At 37.3% G+C, this 15,971-nt stretch overlaps 1 protein-coding gene across 1 annotated transcript; it reads left to right on the top strand.

The window, feature by feature from the left end:
• Positions 1-524: 524 nt before the first annotated feature.
• LOC110040788 (pre-mRNA-processing factor 19-like) lies at positions 525-15,369 on the top strand. Its single transcript, XM_089279675.1, has 22 exons — positions 525-597; positions 1,679-1,828; positions 2,660-2,736; positions 3,680-3,737; positions 3,846-3,929; positions 4,048-4,109; positions 4,494-4,523; positions 4,710-4,751; positions 4,877-4,918; positions 5,059-5,133; positions 5,686-5,761; positions 5,853-5,899; positions 6,663-6,725; positions 7,826-7,906; positions 8,484-8,526; positions 9,002-9,106; positions 9,901-9,961; positions 11,109-11,204; positions 11,953-12,052; positions 12,968-13,029; positions 13,977-14,020; positions 14,247-15,369. The coding sequence occupies exons 1-22, from the start codon at positions 540-542 to the stop codon at positions 14,342-14,344; spliced, it is 1,554 nt and encodes a 517-aa protein (XP_089135801.1). The 5' UTR covers positions 525-539; the 3' UTR covers positions 14,345-15,369.
• The last annotated feature ends 602 nt before the right edge of the window (positions 15,370-15,971 follow it).

Raw genomic sequence — 15,971 nt, 5'->3', positions numbered from 1 at the left:
GACTTTCTTTTTTAGCCATTCCTCAATAACTAAGCTACTCTGTCTATGCAAAGCTGCCGATGTTGAAACTATCCTTAAGTCTTCCAAATACATGGGAAGCCTGTAGCAAGAAACTGGCCAGAAAAAATATCAATGTACAAAATTGGCCTAATTACTCAGATATCTCCTTTTTATATTTGTAAATATATTTAATTCTTTTTTTTATTTTATTTTGATCATCTGTGTAATTGAATTTGAGTAAATTTAAAGAAATCCCTTATTCAATACCCTTACAGCACTGGTCTACTAAGAGATGCTTCAAAAAATTAACCCCCTCACCCAAACGAAAACATTTGACTGAGTTCTAGAATCATTTGAACTCTTGGGTTTATACCAAGACCATGTAGCTGGGTGTTTAGCTGTTGAAGTAATTGACCCTGAAATCGAATGAACGAGGAAAAGCGCATTTTTCGCTGTATGACCTGTATATACCCGAGGTGATCCCGAGGTGACCCGTGCGCCACTTCAACACGGAAAGGACTGGCACGAAATCAGCTCCCATGATCCTTCACTGTTGCACATGCTTGCAAGGAAACAAAATGGCGCTCTTCTGTTCAAGTAAGTTTCTCTCAATAATCGTATGAAAGCCTCTTTTCAGCACCTCGCGATCGCAATATCTTTTCTCTTCCCGAGTACTAAAATAGTTGCTTTCTGTATTCCTTTATAATTCATGGTTATAATTGCTATTTCTGTCGCGATTGTAGCTAGTGTGCTGTGTGTGTTTTTGCTGTACACACAAAACGTGGTCACTGTCAAAGACCCGGTAACTGTAATCCTGGGTTATTAGCTGCCTAGCTAGACGTAATTAGATACTTGATTGGTCGATATGAGCGCCTTGTATGTAGAAATGCTCATCAACTCTACTAGATTACTTAAAACTAGTTGAATTAAGTTTTCGCGACTCATTTTCAAAAATAAGCTGATGTCTTAGAGCGGTTTTCAAGTGAGTGTTGAAAGTAATCAGGCAGTCACTTTGGTTTAAGTTTTGGTTTTACTGAGAGATTGAGATTGAGATTGGTTGAGTAGTCTAATTGGTAAGTAATTGGTTTGCTTTTGGTTTTATGACACTCAATTGAAAACTGCTCTAGCTTTCTGCTGTTCCAAAATGGTACATCTGTGGATTAAGGGTGCATTCCAAGAAAATGTCAGCAGAGTCAAAATGGTTTTGGAGTGTTGGATCAGATGAGGCAGCATTTACATTTTTGTGCTGAAAGTTCATTTTGTTTGTGAGAATACAATAGACAGTTATGGTTAAATCACACTGACAGTTAGGGTTGAGTAAGTTATAACTTGCTGTCTCTACAATCTTTTAAAAGACAGATCACGTTAACTAATCTTTCACAGAAAATTGAACATGAATGCGAGAACTGTGTTTTATGTAGCACATGATCTACTTACAAATGAATTATTTTAGAATTGTTGGAATTACTGTAAATAATGTAGTTAAATTTTAGTCTCTTTTTATTGTAAATATCAAATTTAGGTTTTTAAATTTTATAATTTATTTTATTTATTTTATGTGTCCCCTATTAGTAGAGGGCTTTTTATCCTCGGCTAGAATGTATTTGACACTTTAATAAAGTTATTGATTGATTGATTGATTGATTGATTGCTGTTCTGTGTGTTATTCAATTTGTAGTCAGCAATGAAGTCCCTGAACATCCCTGTGTCTCGCCATCCTCTAACTGTGTGTTTGAGAGAAGGCTGATTGAAAAGTATATTGCTGAAAATGGTACTGATCCAATAAGTGGTGAACAGATATCAGAGGAACAACTGATTGATATCAAAGGTAAGTTTCCAAATTGCAAGTGGCATTCTGCATTGTCTACTCTTCATAACTCAATATGCGTCTTGATATCAACAACTAAATAGTCTGACTATAGGTTGTAGATACAATAGATAATGATAATAACTGTGCTATTTAGTAACTGTGGTAATAAGGAATACATACACCATATTTGATGGTCAAACATTTGATAAGCTGAATGGTATTTTTCTGAGTCCCAAGGGGCTAGGAAAACTATGAGTGAGGAGCAGAATATTTAAACACATATTACATGTTAAACTTTCAAATAAGGGATTCATCTTTCACTGATAAGTCATTTTCTAGTATTTCGGCTTCTGGTTTTTGAAAATATACCTGCATCATCCGAAAATTGTACTGATCTCACAAGGCACATGTGAATGACAGAATCATTACATAGTACAATGAGGGCTCGTGTTTTTGCATGTGCTTTTGACCCAGTATGATAAAATGGCATAATAGTGGAATAATGAGGTTGAATATCCAATGGGATGCATGTTTTCTTTTCTGATTTATTCAGGATATAATATAGGAATTAAAAAATGTCTGCAAATTAAACAGTACCCCTCTAAATGGGATTTTAGAAATATAAACATGGGCTTTTAAGTAATGGACGCAAGTAGTACCCTGAGGGGATAAGAAACACTGTGGAATATGTTCCTCAGTGCTTCAGTCTAAAACTCTGCTGAAACATTGACAACAATAACATTAATGTCACTTTGAAAATGGTAAAGGTAAGTGAGGTAAGCGCACTACCCATGAGGCCACCATGCCTCCACACTTTGAAAATGACCTAGTGTTTATTTTTAATTCCAGTGAACCCACTGGTTAAACCCAGGCCACCATCAGCAACCAGCATTCCAGCAATCTTGAAAGCACTCCAAGATGAATGGGTAAGACGGTAGCACTGGAAATGGCCACTGTGATATACCAAACCTCTGTTACAACAGAGTTAACATATGAGCCCCTCTATGGGTATTTTCAAAGAAATCAAAGAGGCTGATACTGCTAAAAAGTTCTCAAGGTTGAAGCAAAGATTTAAAAATTGGCATAATAACATGGAATATTGACCAATAATTATATTAAGAACCAATTTCCAGAACAAAACAGACCAAAGTCAGCAACAAATCCAAACAATCTTTAATTTCCATTGCTGTCATTTATTTTGCTTTTCACAAATTTATACAGTTATTTATGTGGAGGGATTTGAATTACACTCGCATCTGACTAAACTGTCAGGCAATGATTTCAATCCATAAAACGAAGATCTGCCTAAAACAAAAGAAGATTTGCAAAATAAATGCGACAAAAACAAAGTCTTGGGTTACCTAATATAGAGAGGTTCACGTATAATCAAGTACGGACTGTTTATGATTTTTCAAAATCTTGATACCTAGTTTTAGTGGATCACTGGGATGGGTTCGCTCTTTTTGTAAAAATCTCCAAATTTTGCTTCCTAAATTCCTTGTAAGGTGAAAAAATAAATAATGTGGTGATCCTTCTCACAGAAACATTGCTCGTTCAGAATATCCATGTATTGTTCAGTTCCAGAAAATATCCATACTCCCGCCACAGAAGGGATTGGAATGTCCTGGGAGGGTGGGGGTTCTGTAACACCAAAAAATTTAAAGAAATGTATGAAGCTCAATTGGAATTTCCAGAGGGGTGGGGGAACTTAGAAAAATTCCCTTCCGTGGGGAAGGTATGGATATTTTCTGGAACTAAAGTGTCACTCAAATGTAACAAACAGAAATGTACATGTATTTCCTTCCAAAGAAGTACACACATACACATCTTTCAATACGCACATCTAACAAGACACATTTTATTTTTCAGGACGCCTGCATGTTGCATAGTTTTACTTTACGACAACAGCTTCAGACAGCCCGGCAAGGTTACTTGGTTTCACTGTGTTTTTAAGTTTAACTTTCTTGTTGTCTCTCATTCTTTTGACTATGGTTGATGTCCTTCATCACTGATATGATTTGTTGTGCTGTTGTAGAGTTATCTCATGCCTTATATCAGCATGATGCTGCCTGCCGTGTGATTGCCCGTCTTACAAAGGAAGTGACTGCTGCTCGTGAAGGTACTTACACACCTCTTACTGATGCTTCAAATGCCTGATGTGATCAATATGAAAGGAATCACAAAAAATTGAATAGATAAACTAAATGTTCCATTGATTGCATTCTCTTTGTTTTCAGCTCTGGCTACTCTTAAGCCACAAGCTGGCATGGCAGTTGTTCCCTCTGCTGCTCCAGTTCAGGTGAGGAATGACTTGGATTAGACCACTCCCTTGTGTACGCTGTTTCACATTTAAAACCAATATAAAACAGAGAGAAAAAGAATTATCTAACCAGTCTTAGCTTCTCTCAGGAATGATCATGTTTGAAATGTGAATACACTCGAGTGGAAAACAGATCATGGTAACAGTTACAAACACATGCAGACTTCTCTAGACAACAGCCACAGGGAATTTAAATTCGCTAGAAAACATTTCAGAACTTTAGTGCTACCCACTGACAGTAAGCCCTTAAAAACTCAAAATAATTATCTTTTAATGCCCATTATTGCCTGTTTCTACTCCTTAAGCCATTATTTACCTATGAATCTTTATAAATTATAATTTACTTTGTCGTTCTACTGGTAGATGGAAGAGGCCATGGAAATTGGTGCCAAGGTAAGAGACATTAAGGAACTGACTAAAGCACTTCCTTGAATTTTGCAAATTATAGTGCTTTGTGGTTTGATTTACATTCTCAATTATAGCAATTTCATTTTGATGCACTTACACATAAGAATATTAACTAAAAAAAATAAATATTAAATAAAATATTTACTCATTTTTGCAATTGAAAATTTGCAGCCTGGTGATGAAGAGGGAATGACAGAGGAAGTTCTGCAGAAGGTAAGAATGGGCCAATTTATTGTGTTTTATGTACAGTGTGTGAATAACTTGATTAAACAAGGGAACATTGTAGAAGGGCTAATGAGTAATTAACAAGAAATTTTGTTTCAATGCTCATTTTTCAGTTGCAAGACAAAGCAACTCTCCTGACTGCAGAACGAAAGAAGGTAAGCCATGTAGTTAATGCTTTATAACAATGACTTTGGTTCAGTCTGCTCTCTGATTCTTTTTGTATATTATTTGTCACTGCTTTTAAAGTGATATATTAACCAAAAATTATTATAATTTTTTCCCTTCTCCCCATCAGCGAGGAAAGAAGGTTCCAGAGGACTTGAGCACAGTAGATGAGATACGATCTTACAAGCCAATCTCTTCACATGCAGTAAGTTGGAAAAAAGACAACAACAACAAGCTACATGTATCTGTATTGTGGATTAACAGCAAATAACAGTCCTGTTACCACCCACTGGTGAAAGCTTAGCGCAACTGGATTCGTTGGAGCACATGTTACTGTTTAAAAGTGAATGTTAACAAGTGCGTCATTAAATGGAGGTTGGGTGCCTGAGATATCTAGGAGCTTCCACTATTGGCAGCCAGCTCCTAGAGGAAGACTGCTCCTGTGGCTGGCAAATCCTGGAAAGCAAACTATGAGCTCCCACACAGAAGGGGAGACAGGCACCTGTCACACTGAATTAACAGTGGAAAGAGGGAGGGAAGGGAGGGGGAATGCTCGAAGACATACTCCCATGCAAAACAATGCTCACCATAAATCCTGTCACTGTGAAGGCTGCTAGCACATCTTAGTTTAAGAGCACATTGAATCCTGGTGCATGCACATATCAAAAACATTGCTGACCACTATGGGAATGCAGGCGCTCTTTGTTGTTAACCTTTGTTGTTGTTGAATTGCAGTTAACTGCATTAAATTTTTTAGGGTCTACACAGCGCAAGCAACCCTGGAATCCTAGCTCTGGATTTATTTGCTGCTGATACGTCCAGAGTCATCACAGGTATGTAGTGATAAATCTACTGCATATAATGAAAATGATACTGTCAGATTCTGTCAAGGAGTTGTTAACATGGTATAATTCATTTCACTAGGTGGACTTGACAAAAACGCAGTGGTGTTCTATCGTGACACAGAACAGGTAAGACCTGAATTTAAACTCTTACTCAAAATCCCAAGCAGTAATGAATGTTCTTACTTTTCTTTTAATTAGTAAAAATAACAACACACTTGGTAATTTGACAGGATGGTCAAGGTGATTGGAGAAAATCACTGACTGTGTCAATAGACCATTTTACAGTTGTCTGCTCAGTGACCTAGCCTTTGAATGGCAGCGAGGTTGGAGGTAACGTTGTTTTGATACAGATCTTGCTGCTTTTGTTGTGTAAAACAAGTTGTTCTAATGCTAACTAGGTGCATTTACATGACAAAAGCAGTGAGGTCTGTATCAAAACAAAGTTAACTCCAGCCTCCCTGCCATTCAAAGGCCAGGTCACCAGGCAGACAACTGTAAAATGGTCTATTGCACCAATCCAGTTATTCCTGAATTGTTCTCCAGACATGAAGGAGAGGAAGATTTCTATTTCTAACGACTACTTTGCAAAATGAATTTGCTGAATGAAACTGTTTCATGAGCAGTCTAGTTTATCTTAGCAGTTCCAGGGAACTAGTTTTCAAACAGTCTGCCATATATTAAACACCAGTCTGGCACAGTGGATTTTGTGGTCAGTTACTGTCTTGGTAAACAGCCCAACTATCTTGTAAGTTTTTCATAGATTCAGCAATCACTTACAAAGGGAAATGTATGGCTAGACAATATTATATTTTAAAAAATTAATGATGGTCTAGGTTGGACAAGTTGTTGATTCTGCGTAACCATTTTTTTCTCCGCTTCAAATTTTTAGGTTATTGCAACTCTGAAAGGTCATACCAAGAAGGTTACAAATGTGGTCTATCATCCATTTGAGGTAGTAAGCTTCGCCTTCTTCATTATATAAACCTTTCCTCTACAGATTGTGTGAAACAATTTTGAATTAATAATATTGTTTACTGTTGGGGTAGGGATTATTTGTGAGGGGAAGGCTTGAGGATGAGGGTTACAGAAAAATACACATTTAATGATCTAATTTTCATGGATCTCCACAGGCTTTTACATTCATGTTATAACTTGTTTATTTTATACATCTAAATTTACTAAAATGTCATATTCAAAAAGTAGTTAATCCAGGTTGTTCAAAGCCAGTTTTGTAACTACTCGGTGAGGTTTTCTGTTTATATTGTTTGTCCTTCAGTTTTCAACTTAAGTAATTTCAAAATACACAAAACATAAGAAGTGAAAAACATTCTTGTTCAAGAAAAATTACTACTTTGATTAACTTTTAAGGACATGCATGCTAAATTGTTTCTGTGCATCCTTACTGCGCACACAAATTCACACGCCACCTGATGCATCGTTGCATGCGCTTAGTAGTAAAATGAATGATAGGGCAGACAGCCATTGCTATAGCTTTACCTGGATTTAACGATCTTAGACATCCAGTGACCCCTATTTTTCTTTTAATGGATCATTTCTCTATCGATTTTCTATGTTTAGCGAAAAAATGAAGAAAATCTATTGATTAGAAGTTTGAATTCCATTATTTTTAGCTCTTTGTTTATCTGTGAAAATGTTGGCAACATTTGGAATTATTTACGCAACAGACCCACTTAGACTACAAAATACGACTAAGATCGTTTGCCTCCCTTGACTCACCTTCGATATTTTTAACTATAGACCCCTGTAGACCATGCTGAATTATGTGCGCCAATTTTTCAAAAATCAGGGTAGTTTTCTACACGCCTTATCTTTGAAACGAAGTTGGCGACCCCCATTTTTTTTTGCATTTCTGACACAAGTAACTCATTATCTGAATGCATAAAAAATGTAAAAAAATCTGACTGGAAAATTTTTGTATGAATGTCCTTAATCCTGGGTTAGCTTTAATCAACCCAGCCCTGCTCTGTAAAATTAGATCATACAAATAATTTTTGTCACCATATCTGTCATTATCATTGAATTTTGTTTTAGGATCTTGGTTTCACTGGATCAACAGATTCAACCATCCGAGTGTGGTCCATTCCGCAGGCATCCTGCTCGCACATAGTTAAGGTACTGAAAGAATCAATATAAATTGTACATCGATTCTTCAATGGTGGACAAAATTTGTTGAGATACTTACAGAAAACAACACTTTACAATATTAAGCTCTTATTCTATTTCAGATGAATCTAGTGATAATTCTCAAATACCTCCACCTGTCCTCCTCACATCTCAAAGTGGTGTAGATGCTGTGGTGTGAAAAGTCTTAAGGATAAAAAAAAAACAAATTTTTATTGGGAAAGGACACTTAAAGATAAAATTGTACAGTTAAATGCCTGAACACTTCTGTCACCCACTAAGCTTAATTGTTTTCACACTCTGCCATTTTGGTTTGATCTCTTATCTTACCTGAATTCAACAAAATATTCAGAGAATGCCATAAAATCATCTCATTGTAGAAAAGAGATGGTTAGAATTCTGTTATATAGTCATTTACTTTGAATAAAGGTTATAGGGTGTAGGATTCAAAGTTTAACTTCAGAAGTTACATTGAATTTGTGGCAATACACATACCAATTTCATGTTACCATGATAATATATTGTTGACTACACCTGTTATCTCTGATGCACTATTTTGTTTTGACAGGCTCATGATCAAGCTGTTACAGGGCTTAGTCTTCATGCAACAGGTGACATTTTTGTGTAAAGTTTATTAAAGCACAAATGGTATATTATTTTAGATTCATCGTAATACCTTGACCTTGCTGACCACAAAGGAGAGGCAGACAGGAAAATGTTGGGCTCAAGGACATGGGTTATGGACTGAGTGTAATGTGGTTTGTGTGCAAAATCATCGAGAGCCAAACATTTTCTATTCAGCTAGACCTAACTCTGTCAATTGTTTTTGTTATCTAATACTAGCTTCATTGAGCTTGATTTTATTGGAAAGTCATGAAAGTGTGCAAATTGCATGTGCTAAAAGAATTGTTGTTGACATGTGGGACTGGATGGCAATTTGTCCAGCGCAGTGCACGTCAGCTTGTAGTATTGATTTCCGTAGGATTTCATTAGAGGGGCTGTGTACTGTGGTATGACTTTGATGAAATGTTTTGCAGAAGTTAGAGTTGTATATTAACATCCTTACACTTTGTTCTCCTTCTTCAGGTGATTACTTACTGAGCTGCTCAATTGATCAACACTGGGCTTTCTCTGATCTCAGAACTGGCCATGTACTCACAAGGTGTTTATCAGACCCTAACATCAATCAAGGTAATGAGACCCATAACAGTAGTTTAATGTAAAGACTGCAGCCTACAACAGCAGCTTGGTTTTTCACTTGTTATTTCATGCTGCTGTGGCTTTGCCTTTTGACAATACAAAGACAGTACAGACAACTATGCCAACTCTCCCGCATTAGAGTCCCCTGGATACAAACCAAATCTCCTGGTCTCCCACAAAAGTCACCAAACCCCCAGGACAATCAGTTGTGTGCTCAGTGACCTGGCCTATGAATGGGAGCGAGGCTGGAGGTGATCTTGCTTTGATAAAAACCTCTCTGCTTTCCTAATTTGCATGCCTACAAGTTAGCAAGCTAGCAACCTGATTTACACAACAAAAGCAGTGAGGTCTTAAACAAAACAAGGTCACCTCCAGCCTCACTGCCATTCAAAGGCCAGGTGACTGAGAAGACAACTGTCAAGGGGAATATTCAAGGGAAAGCACATAAAAGAGATACTTTGGCCAGTTTTTGGCATTTTCTGGGGAACATGTTTTTTTTGGAAATTTGACACGTTATGAACAACTCGTTTTTAGTGTCAAGAAGATAAAATTGGCAATCTCCCAGATTTTGATATTTGTAGGTTGTTTAATTATTCCAAACCTTGTTGGATGATTCATGCTAATATATGTGTCATTAGAAGTGAAACATGCTTTTGACAAGTGAAAGCTGGTGACACATTACTACTTATAGGCTACTGAACTAAAACGTAGCGTTGATCCTTAAATGGTTGTCCGATTTACTTATTTATAACTAATAAATATTTTGCGTGTTATTGTTATTTTAGGATTAACTTGTGCCCAGTTTCACCCTGATGGTCTTATTTTTGGAACAGGAACAACTGACAGGTTTGTTATAAATACCAGAGACCAACATCTGATTTCTCCTTACAAAAACAATACACTGTCAAGCAGACAGTAACAAGAGAAAAGAAATGATCAACTAGAGATGCTGTTTTGATGAAACACAATTCCTAGAACTATTTGGTAAAGAAATTTATGACAGTCAGTAAGGAGAATTAGCTTGGAACCGAAAGGTATATAAGGCACACATACTAGCTGCAATGTAAACAAAAATAATCACTTGGAAGTATCATCTTCAGCAAAAGACTACTTCTCCTTCACCTGGAGGTTTTGTTTTACCAAGTTTGGCATATTAAGTGTTACTTAGTTTTAATAGCATGGCTTATCAGAAAACGAAACCCAACAGGGACAGTTGAAACTAAAAGACAGGCTATCTCTAGCCTGAAAGTTTTTAAACATCTTTTTTTAAAAAAAATGCCTTGATCCGGACAAAACTTCCTGTTTGGCTAAATTAAAATTCATGCACACAAAGCAATAACTTCTTTAGAGGACGTGCGCTCATTCATACACCACAAACGTGTTTAGAAAATTGCTTTGGAATGGCACAACTGTCAAACGTGAAATACGGATTAGTGAGGTCTTGCTTGTTATTAGAGTTTCATTTTGAAATTGTGTAGCTCTGAAAGAAACTTTCTTACCTAAATCAATATTCGTGATTTTTAAATCATATTTAAACGAATAATTGAAGCGTTCCTTCACAATTCAAAAGCTGCAGTTGCCGTGATAGTTATGTGAAATATCATTTTTTAATTGCATAATTGTAAATTATGTTATGTTACACATAAGTAAAGGTAATCGTATGAATGCGAGTGCAATGAAGGATTTACACTACGAGTAATGTTTGAAAATTCTCTCAAAATTGCATGAGCATTTAGGCGAGTGCAATTTGAAAGAAGTTTCAAATATCACGAGTAGTGTAAATTCTTAATTGCTCAACCTTTCATACGATTACTTATTTATGATATGACCGAGAAAATTGCGAACGCGCGCGCGTTATTTTGCACTGCAGTGCAAATTAAGAATTAAGGATAAATTGGCCTGCTCTAAGCCAATCACAGTGAAGTAATTTTCTCGATCATATAATAATAGCTGTTATTTGGTAATAACTTCACATTTGGTATGGTGTTAACAGCGTGATAAAGATTTGGGATCTCAAGGAAGGTGCTAACGTCGCCAAATTTCCAGGTCACTCTGGTCCAATAACAGATATCTCTTTCTCAGAAAATGGGTAGGTATTGGTGCTTCAATTATAATTACAGACGCTTTTACAAGAGGAATAATTCCTTGGCAAAACTTGTAATTTCGGATATGTAAATTAGTGTGCTAGCTGGCGTGCGAAGAGCTTTTTCCGCATTCTGGCCGCGCACAAATTGGAGTGAAATAAAAAAATTGGGAACGCTTGCTACGCAAGTTGCTTTTGAGTGACTCGGGGTCTGTTTCTCGAAGGTCCCGAAAAGTTTTCGCACCCGGAAAGCCGTAGGAAAATCTTAAACCTTATGATAACAGAACTGTTTTATTCTCTTGTTCTTAATATGAAGAGAGGCTCTCTTCATACAAGGAGTTTCAGGCGTATACACCTCTCAGCTTTTAGATACAGATTTATCAAAAATGGCTTTGCGGGCTCGAAAAGTTTCCGGGGCTTTCGAGAAACGGGCCCCGGGAGCTGGGCTGTTATGACTGGTGGTGACAAAAAGCGCGGGAAAATGCACCTGCTTCAGGTCGGAGATTGGTCGAAGGAAGAGCGGGAATATTTCTCTCCTCGTACCCTGATTGGTCGAAAAATCCATGTCTCCGTTTTGATTGGTTAGAATTTTCTGCAGCTTACTGCTCAGCTGCGTATGTTACCAGTGCAGTTACAACCTTATTTCGATAGTGACAAAAACAAGCACCCTTGGTTTTGCTACTCTTATTGTCCTATCTGACTGCTTTAACACTAAAAATATGTTATTATTATTATTGTTACGGTTTCCTTTCAGTTACTACTTGGCTACATCCGCCGACGATTCGGTTGTCAAACTGTGGGATTTACGTAAACTGAAAAACTTCAAAACCATAACGCTTGAGGATAGATTTGAGGTATGTATAAATGAAAAACCAAAGTTGAGAATTACCTTCTCTAGATTCGATGAGAACTCTAGTCCCTTGTTTAAATCGCATGAAATTATAAAATGTTTTGATCTAGTAACATTATTTATAGCAATGTTTAAAGCGCGCGATATTGACGTGGGAATCACATGGGTATCCAATTACAAAAAGTTTATATTGGATAGCTGTAATTGGACACCCACGTGATCGCGTGCCGATTACGCGACAAATAGGCGCACGAGAACCAATCAGGATCAAGAATTTTGTGAAAGATACTATTACTATCATAATCACCCATTACCATCTGTCTCTATTACTTTCTTCACTTAATTAACACAGATCCATAACTATAACACAAGGCTTGCTGCAAAACAGTCTTCTTCCAAAATTGAAACACCACTTGATTAAAGATTATTAGATATCTGTACATCGCTCTTCGTGGGAAAAAATAATGTTTTGCAATGTAAGAACTCAAGTCTACTGGTAATTAGCGTAACTCTGTTTATTTCTGTTATTCTGTGTGTGTATGTTGTTTATTAGACCTAAACATGTAAAACACCTTTCCTTTTAACTGCCAGCCTGGCATTTTTAACTCCTACGTAATTTTGGGTAGCCAGCACCCCTATCATTTTTGTTTTTTACTCTAGCAAAATATTGTATTTTCAAACTCTGGGATGAAATGAAAGTTTTTGTTGTTGTTGTTGACGCTAAACAACATTGTAAACGCTGCTTACTTTGATTAGATTTTAAAACGGCGGGCTTTGCGACCTCAAGTAAAGTTAGTGTATGGATTACAATTAACGGAAAAACTGGAATTATTGGGTCGATAGGGGGAAAACATTCTAACACTTCACGTTATCCTACAAGAAGTTTTGTGGTTAGCAATAATCTTGTTTTATCCTGCAGGTAAAAACACTGAGTTTTGATCAGAGCGGTACATATCTGGCTGTTGGCGGCACTGAAATCCAGTAAGTCAGAATTTGTAAAAACAGCTTGCGTGTCAATCGTTTGCGTTAGAGCGGTTTTCAATTGAGTGTCGTAAAACCAAAACCAAACCAGTTACTTACCAATTAGACTACTCAGCCAATCTCAAACTGCAGTAAAACCAAAACTAAAACCAAAGTAATTGCCTGATTACTTTCCACACTCAATAGAAAACTGCTCTATGGTAGTCTATATAGTCACTGTAGATGTTAGTCGCAATGTTTTCGTGCTAATTTTTAATTGCTTATGAAAGCTGTGCCTCGAAAGCGACGCTGTACCTCGACAGACTTGTTTATTAGGGTAGAATAATACCAAAACAGTTATAATGAACTAAATATAAACAAAGATGGTCAAGATTAAGGAAGATTAAGATGGATTTATACGATAGACAAACTAGCAAAGTTTCACAATCCGTTAGGTTCGGACGAAAACTTCCAGTATAGTTATTGCTTTCAGTTAATGTCCTAAAAAAAGGTTTTGGTTGCTTATCTTGGTGAAGTAAAATTATAATAAAGTATAGTCGTTTGCCTGGCGTTGTGACTGTATACCGCCAGTCTTTATCAGGGGATGAAATCGACTGATTATGCGTCACCTACAAAGCAGGAAAGTCCGCTGTGATTTGTTAGTTTTCAACAACTGTGATTGGCGCATTTCGAGCATCACTGTTTCATTTGGTTGTTCCCTCGGCGGTCCGATGTCGCGCGGCTCTCCTGTTGTTGTGTTTCTTGATCTTGGGCGTCCATGCTTGAGGAATTTCTATTCCACTGTCACTGTTGATGTTGTTAGGGTGAAGTCTGAAATGAATATCCTCTTTGACCTTGTATGTACACAAGCACGTTCGATCTCATATTGAGCACGACGTGGATTTTCATCGATGCACTGTATTAATGAAAAACTCTTGTTAACGCCTTTTCTGTTTGTTCCTTTTCAGGATTTATCTCGTCAAACAGTGGGAGTTGATCAAGTCATTTGCAGGTAATTGGGTGTTAATAATTCTTTTATGACATGAAATGTTTTTCCACCTTTTATGAAGAACCTGAATCTTTACCAAGAGGCATTGTCACTTCCCTTTAGTTCTCTGTCGTGTATCGCAATAAGCCTCTTCTTTTCCATAACGCTTTGTTAAACTTCACGAACCATTCAAATACGGCTGCATGTGTCTATCTGAGTTTATTCTAATGTTTGTTACTGTTATTTTCAGAGCACTCTGGTGTGGCGACAGGAGTGAAATTCGGCAAGCACGCTTCATTCATTGCATCAGTCGGCCTCGATCGCCATCTCAAGTTCTACTCGCGGTAAAACTTGGCAACATCTGTGGTCACACCTTCACGGAACATAAACCTTACTACTATTAATCTTTTCTCTGTCTCGTGGGTACTAGGAAACTCTCAAGTCGACTGCAATGGTCTCAGTTTTATAGAATGCGAATCGATACTTGGGTGCTGTTTAAAAGCATCATGGTTTGAAATATGTTAAGAAAAAATCTGTAAAGTAGTAAGCTCTTAGAACTGTAATCTCTTCACGCGAAATCCTGGTTTAATGTTCTCAAACATTATCTATAAAGCCAATTACTCCGAGAAATATTTCAATGTTGACATTTTGAGAGGTCATTCTGTATTAAGGACGATCATTTAATTTCGTTTAGATATCAGCGGTTGTTTCAGCTTAGTAGTTACTAGCCCGACGACTTGGAAGGACAATGTTCGGCGTCCTTTCAAGGTTACTTTGTACTGGAAAACAAGCGACATGGGCCTAAAACCACCCTGGCTCGTCGCACTCGTATTATTTCTGATCCTGATTAGCCAATCATGTCATATGGATACGACCTGTTGCTTAGCAACCTCTGACAGAAACTGCGGACTCACTCTAGGATTTCTAACCGCGTCTTGTAGAGAAAAAAAAAAAAGCTGGACGAGTGCGCGCACTTTGAAATCGCTCCGGGAGAGCGATGACTCACCGTGTTTTGTCGGTTTTTTGAACAGTTGATTATTTGCCAGTCTTAAATGGACCAATTCATACATTCTCCTGTACTCCAGAGTTCCAGCAATGCTTGCTCGCTCTCTTATGACCCGGGCTACCACGGTTTGAAGTGAGCTGTTCAGTGTTATTGCGTTTTTCCCGGCTTATTGGCTGCAATGGTCAGGCTATTTTGCGTCTCTGGGTTTAGATTTACGACAGGCTTTAGAGAGATCAGAAACTGCTCCTGATATGTGTACAAAAGTTTGATGGTGTTTTATGTACTGTGTAAAAAATTTCAATCTTTTTTTAACTTAAAGATAGCGTCAACTTGCTCCAAATAAAATGCAAAACTGTGTGGACTGAAACATCGAGGAGTCTGAGTTAATTATGTTTGATTTCGCGCTTGCTTTCATTTGAGCATTCGTTCATTCGTTGCACAGCTGCTAACATTGCGATGAAATCTTCACTTTGTTAAAATTTAGATACCTTATTTTTGACCTGACCCAGTTTCAGACCTGCCTTATGTAAATTAGTTACCTAGTTCAAACCGATGTTAAAGGCATTGTTGAAGGGCTTTTGTTGGTGGTGAAAAAGTAGCTTCTTCTAAAAACGTACTCAATTCAAGACTAGAGTGCAAAAACCATACCGTATTTTGACCAAAAAGGCTGAAAAACCATACCCTCTGGGGGCGCACAGATAGCCCATTTTAGAGAGTATATATTTGAGCCAGTGTTCACAAACAAAAAGATCGCTTTTCGTCTGAGAATCACGGAAGAAAAGCCTCCCCTGATAAACCAGCAAAGTGTAGTATACGAATTCACATTTGATTTGTGCCATGCAAATTATATTGGGCACACTTGCCGCCACCTCCATCACCGCGTAGAAGATCGTGAACATTCCGTGATCGGAAAACATTTCAGGGTCGAGCATGCCTTAACACCTGACAACTTAATTAAGAAATTTTAAG

This window comes from Orbicella faveolata, unplaced genomic scaffold, assembly GCF_042242905.1.
Source record: "Orbicella faveolata isolate gen_17 unplaced genomic scaffold, um_ofav_v1 contig_47, whole genome shotgun sequence".
NCBI classification, from domain to species: domain Eukaryota; kingdom Metazoa; phylum Cnidaria; class Anthozoa; order Scleractinia; family Merulinidae; genus Orbicella; species Orbicella faveolata.
The sequence above is the reverse complement of the archived record's forward strand: the minus strand, read 5'-3'. Positions and strand labels throughout refer to the sequence as shown.

Bases quoted from the DNA above. Each gene is read 5' to 3' on its own strand.
- LOC110040788 (XM_089279675.1), top strand. From the start codon at position 540: ATGATCCTTCACTGTTGCACATGCTTGCAAGGAAACAAAATGGCGCTC. The intron at 4,524-4,709 runs GTAAGAGACATT...GAAAATTTGCAG, and splicing joins CCATGGAAATTGGTGCCAAG to CCTGGTGATGAAGAGGGAAT. The intron at 4,919-5,058 runs GTAAGCCATGTA...TCTCCCCATCAG, and splicing joins TGACTGCAGAACGAAAGAAG to CGAGGAAAGAAGGTTCCAGA.